At 41.2% G+C, this 16,130-nt stretch overlaps 1 protein-coding gene across 12 annotated transcripts in view; it reads right to left on the minus strand.

Annotated features, from left to right (window-relative positions):
• Positions 1 to 16,130, minus strand: part of PTPRM (protein tyrosine phosphatase receptor type M) — a 1,478,792-nt gene that overhangs the window by 876,622 nt on the left and 586,040 nt on the right. For all 12 annotated transcript variants that reach the window (XM_085607017.1, XM_085607015.1, XM_085607014.1 and 9 more), the window contains exon 7: positions 9,187 to 9,480. In XM_085607017.1, the coding sequence (XP_085463143.1) occupies positions 9,187 to 9,480 (294 nt within the window). The remainder of the gene's footprint in view (positions 1 to 9,186; positions 9,481 to 16,130) is intronic.

Consider the following 16,130-nt stretch of genomic DNA (forward strand, 5'->3'; position numbering starts at 1 on the left):
AGATTTATCAAAGAAGGACATCCTTGGGCATAGCTGTCGAATCTAAACAGGATCTAACCAGTCTGTGGCTGTTAAACAGCTTGAGAGATGTCGGTCTGTGGATGACAAAAACATTTTTAAAATAGCCAGTGACATTATCCTGAACGTTTGAGTTGGGATTAATGAAGCTGTAAATGCGGGTTTCAGCAGCGCAAACTTGCAGACAAGGGTGGTGAATGTGCCTGGATTCTTGGGTGCAATCATCTGCAGAAGTTTGTGTGTTGTGTATGGGATTGTGGACCAGGCATTTTTTAAATGCAAATTTCAACTAAATAGAAAATGAAATGAAGACAGTGATACAAAACAGCAGTACAATTAATTCATCGGTGCAGGAACAGTCATTTTTAGGTCTCGCCTGAGACAGCGCTTTAGCGCTGCTCTGGCGAGACTTATAGTAAGCGACTTTTGGAAGTGGAAACAAGTGCATTTCAGGCCGCCAACTACAGTGCATGTGCTCCGGGCGCGCGCACCATTTGGCAGCCTGAAAGCATTTGTTTTCTTTCAGTTTCGCGGCCGCACGGCCGCTTTGATGTTTGATCGCGATTGCGATCACTTTCAGTTTCGCGGCCGCTTGTTTGTTATTTACAGCGCGGTCCTCTTTCACTTTAGGGACCGCCTTTGCAGCTTTCTATAGCGCGAACTAGACTCGAAGGTTTTAGAGCACTTTATGTGAGCACAAACTACACTGCACATCACATTCGCACCAGTTACGTTACGCACAAGGTCGGATCCATTCGTTTTTATTTGTTAGGCAGAGGCGGATTGCCCGCTTCCTGTCGATCACTCCCCGTACCATCCAACCACATTGCACTATGCCCCCCATCATCGCTGATTTCCCCCAAACCCCTCCATGTCCTTCTCCCAAGGGGCATGCTGTGGATTGTAAGTTGATACCACCGCAGGACGCGCGAGTGGCCTCTTCTCACACCCTTACTCAAATGTGTGAGCACTGGCTGCAATACTTCACCGCAGGGAGTTGGGAAATAAGGAAATATGCTGTGAGTATAAGGCTTTGTGAATCGGGCTCAGAGAAATTAGAGAAAGTTCTTTTGTTTACAAGCAAAGTATGCAGAAGCAATTGTTAGTTTAGGCTGACAGCTGAGACCTGCTCTGCCTTTTCAATCTCTGCTGTGATTACAAAGTGCCGGAGGACACCCTGCCAAGGTCAACAGAGGAAATGGGTTGTGCTCTTCCACCGAGCAGTGCATTCCTTGCCCATGAGGTAATCCACCTAATAGTGTGGTAAGTGCAGAGATTTTGGAGGTCTCCGTGTTTGCGTCTCTGTGGGAAACAATGCATTATTTCTGTTCAGTTCTGCGCCTCTATCATTATAATACAGTAGGCAGCTCTCTAACATACGGCCGCTCCGTGGCAAGCACAGTGTGTGCAAAGGGCAGAATAGGACTGGGCATGCAGGTATGATTTTATTGGTCCTTAATAGCAGGCCAAATGTCTCACTGCAGAGGAACGCGGGCCTAGGTTTAGAACGCTGCGTCGGCCGACACTGCAGAAGTGGTACTTTTCATCATCCTACAGACACCCGTCATCCTACAACCCTCTAATAAGCATTTTCAATGCAATAGGTGAGAGCTTAAGGTATTAGTATTGTAAATGACAATGCCTTTTATTTATGTTTTAAAACCCACAACATAAATAAAAGGTATTGTCATTTACAATGCCAATAGCTCAAACTCGAGTAAATGCGAGACCTATTGCATTGCAAATGCTTGTTTGCGGCTGCTTCAATTTTTTATAGACTAGTATTATTATCACCTGTAGGGGTAGATATCAACGATGCATTGGAGTCAGGGGTCTGAGGGTCTCATTGCACTTCAGTTATGGCTGTGTTCAGGATCGAAACTAGCCCCTATCTTCGGTGGGGGGGGGGCGATTTTATTTATTTATTTATTTAATGTGATCTTATATAGCGGGAACATTACCCGAAGGGGTCAGAGCGCTTTTCAAAAGAACCAGTTGTGATACATAAGGACTTTGGTTTACATGAGTTACATAAGAGATATAAACAGGATAAAATTGCACATGTACAAGTTGTAAAGTAACTCAAGGAAGAGATACAAACTGATGAACTCTAAAATCACTTAGGAATGGTAGTAAGGTCTACTACATACACTAGTGGTTAGAGTTCTATATATACAAATAGTAAGTTCATACAGGATTACATTTTAACAGCGATTAGGCTTGGACAATTATAATACATATATATTTATTTAAGGCAGTGCAGCAAAAAGAGAAAAACGATCAAGGGTCATCAGGGGGAGTCAGGATGGAAGAAGGAACGGAACAAAGGTCAATCAAAATGGCGGGTCCGGGTCGTGGGTATAGAGGGAGACCATCTTCAACAAGCATTGGCATAGGCAATAGGTCTTGCTTTTGGGACCTTATAAGTATTTAGTTATGCAGCACAATATCCTTGGTACAATAACATCAACTGTTGCATGGCTAAAAACTTATAAGGTCCCAAAGGCGAGACCTATTGGCTATGCCAATGCTTGTTTCAATGAGAAACCATTGACTGCCATTAATATCTCTGGTATAACAGTTAGCAAGTAATTACACATGTCTATTAATTGTGCACTGAAGGGCAGGGAGCACGAAAACAAATGTTCAGTTTCCAAGAGTTAGGTCTATAGTTCCCCGACATGGCAGCTCTGTACAGGTCAACTCAACTTCCTGATTGCGCATGGACGGTATCGAATGTTCCTTCCTGGCCCCAGGTCCACACACATGCCACCCACCAACCAATTCATCCAATTCCCTTTATGCCCACACCAAGCCTTCAGTCCCAACTCTTAAACCTCACAACTCCCCCCTTCAGAGATGTAGCACAGTTCAACACCAAAACCGCTCCCCGAGACTGGGGGTGGAGACAGAAGAGGCGCTGCTGCCTGCAGTGGGGCTGTGCCCCAAGCGCACATCCACTTGGGGTGCAGGGCAACGTTTCTTTTATTAAACCAGGATGGATGCAGGAGCAAAAGACAAGGGCTGGGGAGGAGAAGAGCTGCAAACAGCCAACCACTCAATATGGGATTAAAAGGAAAGCAAGATATGAGGTCGTGAACTAAGTCAGGGATTAGCAGACAGGGTTCCATAAAGAATAGGAAGGAAAACATTTAAAAGAGAGGAAAAGGAAAATGTCGGAGATGTAATTTACGAGCAGTTCAGTACGTTTACTGCTGTAAGTCATTTTTAAGAACTGCACAGAGATGTAAACGTAGACGAAAATAAAGACATGCTGTTAAGGACAGATGTAAATATAGAGACTTAATTTACACATTGAAGCACTGGAGCAGGTCACGGACTCCTGCCCAAGATGGGGGCCTACAAGAACTACTTCACAAAAAAGTTGAGGTGTTGTTAAGAGGCCAAAAGGGTACAGATCTGCAATTTACAAAAGTGGTAAATAAATGCAATATAAAAAGAGAGAACTGTAAACCTTCGTATGACTATTGTTTCGAAAGAAAGTTTATAAAGTTTCTAAAAGGCGGAGGAGTCCATATTTGGCTCTGAGGGAATAAGCAGTCCGTAGTTCTTATGCAAGTATCGGGGGTGCCTCAGTGATTAGTGTAGGGGGGTGGTGGGTGTATCGGTGCTTCCTGGGGAGTAGGCAGACTGCTTTTAGCTGCCTGCGGTTTAAATTGCTACTGATTGCAAAAGTCTCAATACAAGATGGCATCAGCAAGACATGAAGGGTGTGGACAGTGTAGCTTAGCAAATTATCTGCCTCGAGGAGACGCTAGCTTGGGGTATTGGTAACAGCAGATCATTCAGAAAATTTGAGGTTTCTTTCCAAAAGGGAGGCAGCTGGTCTCGATGCACCTGCAAGCAATATGCCACAGCAGCAAATAGAGGGGCAGTGAAAATAAGCGAAGGCGTGCCGTAAAAACGCAGGACATTATCCTGCAAGACAAGCAGCAACGCAGCCATAGAACCCTCAATCAGATTTTATGTGGGTGTTTGTGGGTGTGTGTTCCGGATTCCAAAAAGGCATCTACCCCTGTTCTCATTCTCCAGATTCTCAGGTTCAGTCCCCGACTGTTGCTTATAGTCCCTAAGCTGTGTCATTTTTCCTCATCTTCGCTTCCCCTAAAATGTTAGTTGACTTTCTCAGCAGATCACATCACATATATTTTATAAAGCTACAGAGCAGTGACATATTTGAGCAGAAGAGTTGTGGAGGTCGAGGACTGAGTGAGATCAAGTCTAGCAGCTGGTGGTACACTCCCAGTGAACACTGTTAGTGGCAGAATCTCCACCAGTTGTGATGGCCACTGAGTCAATCACCAGAAATTGTGGATATTGCCACTTCAAAGGAGACCCCTCACATCTCCCAGAGACAATGCTCTGCATATGGCGAATTTTCTGTCTCCATCTTGGCTTGGGGAAAATGTCCCCTGCATTGGCGGAAGCAAAGCGTGTGGTAGCCAAACTCCACATTAGGTCCTAAATTGCAAAATTTGCAGGGCGCAGCTTTTTTTCTCTCTGAAAGTGAACCACAAGCAGAACCAACCACACAGGGGTGTTGAGGGCGGTGTCTGAATCTGTTCTCATGTGATGTGGTATGAAACTCTCAGTCCCCTTCAAAGTAATTCCTTAGCGGTACAAAGAAAGCTCGGAATGGTAAAAGGTTGTGAATCCAAAATACTTATCTAAACAGCCTTATTTATGTTTTATTGGTTCCGACAAACCAACAAATGGGAATGACTACATGCATCCCTACAATATCACATTATCAATGGGCGGCAGCGACATTCAGGGGCACCAAGCAGGCACAATCCTAGGTCGTCAAACAAAGCCTAGACATTGGCTTTACATGGACTTACAAAGCAAATATCACAGTTTTCTTGTAGAAATACATCACTAAAGACCTTTCCCAGTTCACATAACAGACCAGATCTGTAAAGTACTTCTGGCGGCCGAGGGGGTACCACGTTATAGGACAGGCATCTCTGTACACATTTTAAAAAGTGTCCAGGTTTCTTTATATTTACTATTTTAACTTTCACCTTAGCGGTGACTCTCTCCACGGCATGAATGTTTCACAGCTTTGACCACCAAACAGGAGGGGTGCTGGTTGGATTCCAAAATGTTATAGTTACCCTTGTCACTAACAAAAACACAATGTCAACCTGCCTAAGAACGAATTGAATGGGAACACTCCACCCTCCACTGGAATCCCAAAATGTTCACAAATTAATATTGTTTTTACTTGTAAATCTCACAATTCCGTACCATGTGTTGATGACACATGAACTACAGAAAAAACACTATTGGCCTATGCCATCACTGTCATTACTATCAAAACAATGGTTCATTACACCACACGTGTGATAATGCATAGCTATCCATTTTGATACCAATTTCTCTTACAAATGAAGCAAAAACTTAACAGATGTGCATATGCGAGCGGAGCTGATAACTGTGAAGCGGCTGCAAAGCATGGTTCTTTGAAGAAAGCTCACAGTCCCAAATGCTGAGGTAAGGGCTTTCCTCTGACAAGACATGGCCAATGATCCATATCTGAATTGTAAAGATTAACTCAGGATAATATATAGCAAACAGAAATAGTGCAAAATAGCACATTCAAATGGTAAGTCACTGAAGGGGTTCTTAAATATTAACAATTTGCTGCCCATAGAGCACTCTCAGAGGTAGGACACATCTATTCATATTAAGAAGCTTAGATTAATGGCAGGGGAACTCCATATGAAACATAGAAGGGAGGAATACAAAGCTTCAGGGTGACCTGGTTGAAAGATTTATGGGCCCAAAGCTATACTCTGAAGTGAGGAGAGTACCCCACAAAACGTTAAGAGTGCTCTTGGCTGTATGAACTGCTTATCTCTGATGTCGGGGGGAGGGGGGAGAAATCTGATTGTTTGTCTTAAAAATGAAAAATAAAGTTTAAAAAAAAAAAAAAAGAGTGCTCTTGGCCCTTTTGCATTTGGCTGTGACCGTAGCTGCTTCGCTGTATGGTTACTGGTCGCTGGCTTCCTGTGAATCTTTTGTTAAAACAATGGAATGTCCCTTATGTTGCCCGCTATGTACTGTGTCTATTGTTGTAAGCGCTGCAATGTTGATTGTTGTTGAAAAGGTGAAACTGGATTAAAAAAGGTTTTAAAAAATGCAAATAAAAAACTGGATTTAGCAAGAAGATTGATCCAGGGGTTACATTATTGCAGGGGCTGAGACTGAGATAATCCACAAAGTTCACTTTCAACTCTAAATGTTATGAAAAACAGCAATTCGTTTGGAGTTGAACCAAAGGATGGCAGGCATGCTCCATCTCTAGAAGCGCTAATCCGAGGCTTGTTGAGTCTTTTGATAGCCCATAGGCAAAAAAACAATCTCTAAGGTTTCTGGGCTACCAATGACATTGAGTCGTCAGCCCAGACACGATTCGGTAACTGCCACAAGCTCCTCACATAACACGAGCACAAATATAATAGCATTATAATCTCTCGAAAATAATCTCTACATGACCCTTAAGCTTCGATGACGCAAGCCACTGATTATAAACCATTGATCATGATTTGTGATATAAGTTGATGCCTACAACTAGACATTGACCTTCAAGAGCAAAACTACCTAAAGTGAGAGAACGTATTTATTCACTGAGGAAAGAAACTCTATTACACAGTACATGCATTCCCCGACACACAAATGAATGATTTTGTCAATACTGGGCACCCGCTGTCTGCTTCGAACTGAGAACCTTCATTCCCATTGTGAATTTGCACGGAATAAGGCACCCTCAACAAGCGCTCTCAATATTTACCAAAATATCATCTCTGTGTCTGTCTATTTAATGCACTTGACATACAGACCAGTGATTTGTATGCCCTAATTATACCAGCATGTAAAAATATAGTTGGGGTACATCATTCTACGTATAACCTCTTACAATATTTTTATAGGGAGAGCAGTCGAATATACCAATCCTGAAGCAAGAACAAAGTGCACGTTTGAGAAACTTTAAGAGGAGAAGACTAAAATAGGAATACCAGGTCCCCTTAAGTACCAGTTACAGAGGATCGGCGCCAAAGGAGAAAGCTGGCAGCCCACCTGCAGAGCCAATGTCACAATCTCCCGCCCACTCTGTGGCTATTTAGGTGTATGATGACCAACATTATTCAGAGACATGGTAATCTGCAAGAAGGCACTAAAGGAGGTAACAGCAAACAACGCTAAAATAAAAAGAACAGGAAATCTTAAATGTGCAAACTAATTTTTATGGTCCAATTTCAAAAGTTATACACTGTAAATCAGCATGCCACAAAAGTAAGGACACTAAGTGCTGTGACAGTCCAGCATATCTGCATCATCTTCCTCTAAGACAGCAGAAATATAAAAGTGTTTTACTGTTCGCAATTTTTCTTACAATTGAAGTTGAAATTCAGACCCCGGTAGGCTAGGGCTCTTTGCCTGACCCGAGTGCTAACTTAGGATCTGGCACTATCTGTGGCACTTGCTCGGCTACCCTTGTCAAGTAACATCATCAATGCCACGAATTGTGTTTGAAAGTGCCTGTGACACTCCAATAGGTCATCAATTGCTACTACCCTTGTAAGTGCAAAATGGACCTTCCCTACACTTAGTGTGCGCTGTTGACCAACACTACATTCACATGCACAGGTGGATATAAAAGAAGCTGCATGCAAATGAATCAGCGCAGCAGGCACACCTAGGTCTAACCTGCCTGCACCATGACTGGGAGTAATGCCTGCCCGCTGCTCACTATCGTGTTGGGAAGGTCCAACACCCTTTGTTCGACACACTGCTAAAACACTTTCTCCATCTGCCCAACATCAGCGTCCAGAGCCATCCACCATACCAAGGATTTGATGAAAACGACTGTGTCATAAACAGCTAGATCAACCCGCAACACAAACCCCATGCTGGATTTGTGATAAATAAATTGCTGGGTCCCAAAGTTTTTCTTAGGAGGCCACCACTGGCATGTCGAGGGAAGGAGTTGCCGAATATAAAGGCAGCATAGTTCCACCTTATGTCTCTTTCTTTCATGACCCTCCGCTTCTTTTTTCAATATCTCGCTCTTGCAGGTTCTTTTCCATTCCTGTTCTTTCCCTTTGTCCCTGGTTTCTCACCTTTCTATTAATCCTCCTTTCTTTCGCTTACCCTTGCTTAAAGTAGGTGAAAAATGAGTAAGCCTGTGTAGTGAACTCCGCTCTGCCAGCGGAGTTTGCAGAGTTTTGCCAACTGCAATCTCCATTGGGAACGTGGAGTTCAGGCAAAAACTCCGACTCCGTAGTGTAGCGGAGTTAGCCCCTTCGCCCATGCCCAACAGAACAGGAAATAATCACTTACCTGCTCTGGCGTCTCTGGGCTGGCCTCCTCCTCGCCGTGGCCTCACCTCCTGCACAGTCCTTCCAAGATGTACAAAGTAGGGGTTTGCAACCGGCGAGGAGGAGACCACGGCGAGGAGGAGGGCAGCCCGGAGACGACAGAGCAGGTAAGAGATTATTTCCCATTTTTTTAAATTAGGGTGGAGCGGAGCAGAGTTCCACTGAGTTTTTTTTCAATTCCGTGGAACTCCGCATAGTGGCACTCCGCCAACTCTGCCCACCCTGAAAAATAAGCCACCAAAATAGGTCCCAAAAATTGAGCTCCACCTGCAACCACTCTCACCACTTAAACACTGCACAAAAAACACAAAAGCAAAAGCCCTACTCCGGATCTTTAGTTAAACACACTGCCTCCATTCATAGATATAGGAAGATTTCAATTTGGTTATACAGACAATGGCTTAATGAATCCAACACAGGCATTGGAGAGCCGAATTCATACCATATTTTCAAGTTAATCTCTTATTTTACAAACAAGTGCTATTTACATTAACTGTATGCAAATGTATCTTATTTAGATTTCCTGAAATTAAAATATGAATTTGGTCTTGCTAGGCATACCATGGACAAGGTCATCAGCAGCCCTCCGTACAAAATCGTGTTGCGTAAGAACAACCATGAGATACAAAACACTAACAATCATATTTGACCTGTGCTATGTATTTGATCACAGTTTCCATTCAGGGCAAACAACGACACTGTTCTGTGCCTGAGCTACAACTTTAGAAGACATCGACAGCTTCCTAAGAACAAACGTACTCACCAGCACATTTAGTCCTCGTTTTAAGGGCTGGACCAGGAGATCCCGTTCCTCCTTCTCCCGGCCGTGTCAGCAGCACACTGATTTCATACTCAGTGTCTGGATCTAGATGTCCAATCTTGTAACTTGTAGAGTCCACTGGCTGTATGTCATACCAGCTCCCTGTTGCAGTGCGGTACTCAACCTCCCTCTCGATTATAGGTCCATCCCCATTGATGGAGTTTGCATTTAGTTGTATCCATAAATACGTTGCTCCGACTGATGAAAGCTGTGGTGGCGCAATGGGGACGGGTGGCTCTACAATGGAAGGGTATCATGGTTATAGAAACACATTTTTTGCAGCGAGTAGCAAAATAAAATCTATTATGTGTACTGCAGCTTTGCACCTCTGAAAAAGTCATACATGTTTTAAAAATTATATTACTAATACAAACACATATTCAACGTATATCTATAAAATTGTAAACAATAACATTTCCAACAGGCGGTATTAAACTTCAGAGAGGATTCTGGCTTACGCTCAGTTATTTAAAAAATCAAAAAAATTGACCCATAAGGTTTCATCATGAGCAGTTACTATTGGTTCGTCAGTATATATTCAAACATCTTGATGGAAAAATCTACCATTTACAAGACTCAACTCTCTGAAAGTTCTCATCCCTGTCCTTAATATTTGACGAGAACTTCCAAGGTAATCGAAAGCATCTGAAAACCCATCTATCAGCTCAACATATAACCAGTCAAATCAGGACCAAACGCTCAACTCCACTTCTTGATCATATCCAGATTCTTGACTTATTCAGTCAGATGCCAAAGATGGGGTTTGCTCCTAAGGACTAATTCCAAGTCCTTCCCATCTAGCTGCATTTCTACCACTGATGATGATCTAAGATCATTATTGACGGATTCCTTATGCAGCAGAATGTGGGACTATTTTCCGTGTTTATCTTTGGACATACAGAGCATTGGATTGGTTCACGTGACTTATATCTTGCTACTCATTCCCACCACTCACCATAGTGCTCTGAGATAACATTAACCCAGTGAGCTACACATTACAAAAACCAAAAATGAAGACACCAATAGCAAGTTTTATTAAACATAATAAGTCTAACTATAAAATAGTAACTTTTTAATACGGTACTTACTGGAACAGCTTTGCCCCTTTATAGAGCTTTCAATAGCAGGGGTTAGTCAACACGAAACATAATTTTACTCTTGACCTCAGAAGGATAAAATTCGACTTTGAACTCACTGAGATTAGTACATTGCCCTGAATACACACATGAAGAAAATCATCTGCTTCCCAATATATTTTTGTTACAATATCTAATGATGCCACACATAAAATGAGCTTATGTTCATGTTTACACTTCTAAGACCTCCAACCTAAATATAGAAGGTTAGCTACATATTCGAGTACTGAGTAGATCCTAGAAGAAGTTCCATCCCAACACAGGTTTTAATTTTTTTACATACTCATGTGTAGAGGTAAACAACATTTGAATCAGAAATTATGTAAAAAAGAACACTCTTGTGTGGTCATAAGGCACTCAACAGATTTAGTAATTTACTTAGGCTAACATGAATGGAGTTAGTTAGAACGGGACCACGCACTGTTTTGCCGCTTTAATTTCATTAACAAATAAACATGTGACATATCAAAATAAAAACATAGGTTAGACTAAGGCTTCGGGTTAGTATTTACATATTTACACTGTGTAGTTGAAGAACTGAAATCGAATGTTAACCATGGTTGGTTCACAAGCAACAGAAGATAGTTTCGCAAAGTTATTTTGAACTCCCGCAAAGAGGGGTAGGTTGATGGGGAATGGAAATGAGAGCCAAAGTAAAGGTCCTAGAAAATGGAAGGACTGGTACATGGCAGCCACTTGGAGTGGTCTGAATGACGTGCAGATTTGCATACCAAAGGAGCATGTGGGGCATAGCTTGTGAAGATATGAGAGGTGGACTGGAGAGGTGTCATTATTAGCTTTTTTAAACCAGAGGAAGAAAGGGAGAAATAGAGGAATGTCTTGGGAGACTGAATATATTCTGATGGTAAAATGTCTGCACAGTGGGAACAAACAACAATGTGGAATGCAGACTAGTAGGCTGTTACAGTAGTCCTAGCGTGCTGATCAGCACCTTGGCTGTGTGGGGCGGGATACAATATCAAATCTTATGAGTGTCTACAACCTGGTACCTAGCAGCAGTGGCTGTGATGAGAGTCCATCCCCGGAGATGAGCAAAGTGGACTTCACCTCTACTGGCATCGGAGTGGAAACTAAGGGCGTCAGGAGGGAAGTCGGTTGAGGATCAAGAGTAGGAGGTGGAAAAAGAAATTCTTGGTCATTTGAAAAGAGCATATTTGAGAATGTAACTTAACAGTCTCTTCCGCAGTGCACTCACTTGATCAACAGCTTCACATGAATACCTGAATATATATTTGGTTGCAATGGTCAATCATTCACCTGAAAAACACATCAACATTAATGATATTGTTTGCTGTGGAATAGAACTGTATGATGTTTCTGGCCATTTTAATTTGGTTATTAACTTGTTTTATTTTTAGGTCTGCAGGGAAGCTGTTTGCCAAACATATTAACTACATGCTTTTCTTTGGTGAAAAGCTATTAAAAGGGTTTACAAGGCAGAGGCAACTGTAAAGGCAAAAGATGTGTGTTAGTTGATGGGTTGTCAAACAGACAGCTTGCTGTTTTTTAAACATTTAGCATGAGCAGGCGGTGATTTACATTCTTCCAGAGCTGAATGTGTATTAGGTTGTTGACGATGAAAGCAAATATGTCCTCACTCTTTCTCCTTCATCACCAGCTGAGTGTCCTCAGCATACATCATCTGCAAGGTGCACCCCCTGCATCAAAAGATGAACTCCAGTGTTTGGCTCAAGTAGACAACAGTGACCACACGTTAAATTGAGGTTTTCTATGGAAATCCTGAGGTTCTTAGGGTCGCATGTCCAACTGAATCCTACTTCATGTTTCTCAGTCTAACTCAATTAGATGATCCGGTAAGTAGCATTATAATTGGTTCAGGGCTATTTTATGTTAATTTTTCTTGTATCATGCGCATTGGAAAACTCAGTTGCTTCTTGGTGCCAGAACAAGGTAAACAGTAAACATACAGTATACATGCATCTTACATTTGATGTAGTTATTGCTATACTGTTTGATTCTGTGGTTTTGGTTACATAGACTGAGACTAGTCAATGTCTGCAACGCAGAGCTCACAAGAGGCCAGAATGATAGGATTATGGGGACAGTGATCCAGGCTTCATCTATCTGGACTAAATGTAGAATATATTGCACGCATCTCCTTTAAGAGAGTAGCCAGCCTAATGCAGTATCTCCCAAACTAAACTGAGATGCCTTTCCTTTAATTTAATTTGATACAAAGAGTACATCAAATTCCATTTTATGAAGACAGTATCCCCTAGCTCCCGCCAAATTAATCCATCCAGAAACATCCTCTGCAGCCTTCAGAGTTTATTTTCTTGAATCAAATACAAAAATATTCCACACACTTTTTATACAAAAAAAGTTAAGAGAATATTTCATAACTATCTTTCAAGTATATCTTACATACATGAAACCGCTATCCTTAAAAATAATGCTATAAGACCATCTATACCACTCCAGACATCTAATCTCATTCACACACACACACACTGGATAATGTTCGTGTCGGAGAGGGGCCATATATTGAATTAATTCTTCAGCAACTCGATGTCAGAATCATATTCTTGAAATCCTCTGTTTATTATAAGCCATAACTATTTATGTTCTCTATTTGGCTTTCATCCCAAACTTTCAGCTAAATTTAATTTCTCACCTTCATTCGAATGTTTATTTAATTCTGCAAACTAATGTTCTCCTAGTCTTCTTTAGTATAATCTGTATATGGTGCTAAAGATGCCTCCTTCCCGATGAGCATATAATGCTAGCATTAAAATCATCTCTCGACCCTTTGTATTTGCTTTGTATTTTTTTTTCTTTTTACCAAAAGGAGGCAAATGCTTTTAACAGTGGCCAATTTAATGGAAAATGGTCTCAGATTGCACCATCCTCTAAAAATTGTTGTTCCATCGTGGTCATTTTGTCTCAAATTTATTTTGCACTATATCTTCTTTTGACCAGTGACACACCCCTTTTCTTGCTTGTATCCATGCCCAGCACGCAGTTGCAAAGTATATTAGGCTGCATAGATGATGGGTATTTTTATTGGGTTACTACGGTTGACACATTTTATAGCCAGATGTTTTTGGGGCAGACAAGTCTACCTTAAGATGTCTGCAGGTAGTCCAGAATTCCACTGCCAGTCTTCTGTTCCACCTTCTAAAAAAAGACTTCTCAGCATCTGGGCTTCTCCGCCATCTCCACTGGTCTCCAGTGAACAAGCGCATAGAATTCTCAGCACTTTGCTTCATGCACAAGATCCGCTCTTCTTCAGGACCACAGTACTTGCAAAAAAATGACTCCATGCTACCCGGCTCGTACCATGCGCTCAAGCAGTGTATCTCAGTTCACAGTTCCGAGAGTCAAATAAACCCGCATGGGCGGACGCCCCTTTTCCTTTCACAGTCCTAGGCTATGGAACGCCCTCTGACAGTCCCTAAGATGCTGTGCTTCCCTTTCCATCTTTCGCAAGGAACTGAAAACGTGACTCTTGTAGCTCCTCCTAGGCTGATCTACTTGCCCTCAAAGCGCTGGGAAACCCTGGCTCGGTAACAATGCAAAAAAAGATCTGTATAATAATAATGTTTAGATGCTAGCCATGATTAAGACAGACTTCAGAAGTTTTAGATCAATGTGTATTTGTGCGTCTAAGCTGCTTGGCAATTGTAAGGATCCTGAACACATATGGATGACATTGGATGGACAATTCACAATGGTTTGGGTGTGTTTCTTTCAAAGCAGCCATCACGGAGGCGCAGGCGATTGTTTGGCATATACGTAAGACATATCGATGATTTCACAGGTGAAAGGCGCACGGGTATTAGTGCAGGTTTTGTCTGTATTGAATTTACTAAGTTCAAAGGTTGATTTTCTAAGTTGTGGTTCTGATCAGAAAAACATCTGCATCTCCGCATTTAGAATTTTGGCATGTCAGTAGTGTTGTTTTAGTTTCCTCACAGATATTCTTTGCATTGCTTGAATCTGGCTAATTTTTAAAAAGAAAATATTCTTGAAAGGTTTTCAATGTAATGTTTTTAAGAAATAGGTACCTGAAATGAGTCAGTTTTATGAAGACTCGGTTTGGAAGTGTCGTTCTGCAATATAAACAATTTCAATACAGTTTTGGCATCGTTTGCATTAATGCGGATTCAACATGTGGGTTTGCTTTCAGTTAAATCATTAGTGACTTACAATAGCTTTCTTGTAGCACATGCCCATCGGAATTCTTTGAAGGTGCATTGAAACAAAAATGCTTGGATAAAGTTGATCAGAAGCATTTTGGCATGCCAATGGCGGAAAACTGTAAATAATATTAAGCTACAAGTAACCTGGCACCCTGGAACATGAAAAACCAAACTGGAAAAAAAGATTATAGCCAGAAGAAAAGCAATATTCTGAAAAACAGTCAGACCTTACATCAATTTAATATTAAATGTCAGCTTTTCTTGTGAACTGCTTATAAGAGGGTACAATTGCAAGGTGCTTCCCATTATTACAGAAGGTGCCTCAGCTTGGTAAGTGTATGGAAGCGGACATATTGATAAGTTGGAAGCGGTGGCACTCAGGCTTTCGATACAAAGGGTCCATAAGTTCCAGTGGCCTCGGTAACATGGGCTCCTAGGCCATCGAAATTAGGAGTTCATAGGAAACACCATTATTAAGTGGTGTTCCACGTGGATATTTCACCTACTCCAAGCACTCAAAGACTCCAGGAGGAATATTGGAAAAAAAACAGTGGAAATCACCACAGTTAAGTTCTATTTCCGCACGCTATTCCCCAAAAATGTAAACTTACCTTTATTTCCCTGGCTATGGAATTAGAGGGTTCCTCGGTAATGGTAAAGCCGGACCAGGAAAATAAACTATAAATTCCAGACCACACATAATAAGGGCTAAGGAGATTATAAAGCTTCATAGGTGCTGCACCAATAGAAGTTTTAACAGATGATCTAATATCTGCATGGACGTTTTTTCTTTTTCTTGATTGCCAACCTTGATATGTTTTTTTTATATCTGCAGAGAACATTAACTCAAAGTTATTGCTTAAAAATTCCTCCCAATAAGGAAACAACATCACCTATTAAATGTTTTTAAGCCATTTTGTAGCAAATGATTAAAGAGATTAGTCAACCCGCGCACACAGGATTAATGAGGCATTCATTTAAACTCGGTCAAACTTTACTTCTTCAATTTGAGCCAGGATGTAGATATTGCCAAAGTTTTCCTATAATCAGTAATCGGCCGTCCAAGTCAGGACTCACTAGTTTGAATATCTTGCAACTAAATTGAAGTTAAAAATTAGGTCAGGCTTCAGGAGAGCTCACATAGGCTTCACGGGAACACATGAGCGAACTATCACATGTTACTTTATACACAGAAACAAGCATTGTTCAACTGGTGCTTCTGAAACTCATTAACATATATTACTGTAAATATTTTTGAGAATTATGTAAAAAAAAAAACTTAATGGACATGATTTTATTCTACTAGTGATTGTTTGAAAACTGTTATGAATTCTAACAAATTGTTTTATCGTGCTGACCTGTGACTTTTAGACAAATGTTTACGTTTTTTGTAATTGAGCATAATCATTTGCTATTGACAGACTAAATTTGTTTAAATTTTCTTAAATAATCAGCTTCAACTACTAAATAAATAATAAGGATAAATATAAGTGTCTAGTTTGCTCTTTGTAGGGTCTTGAGCTCTAAAGTGACCATCTTAATGAGAGATTTTTTGATGGGTTTAAGT

Source organism: Triturus cristatus, chromosome 5_2 (assembly GCF_964204655.1).
Source record: "Triturus cristatus chromosome 5_2, aTriCri1.1, whole genome shotgun sequence".
Classification (NCBI taxonomy): domain Eukaryota; kingdom Metazoa; phylum Chordata; class Amphibia; order Caudata; family Salamandridae; genus Triturus; species Triturus cristatus.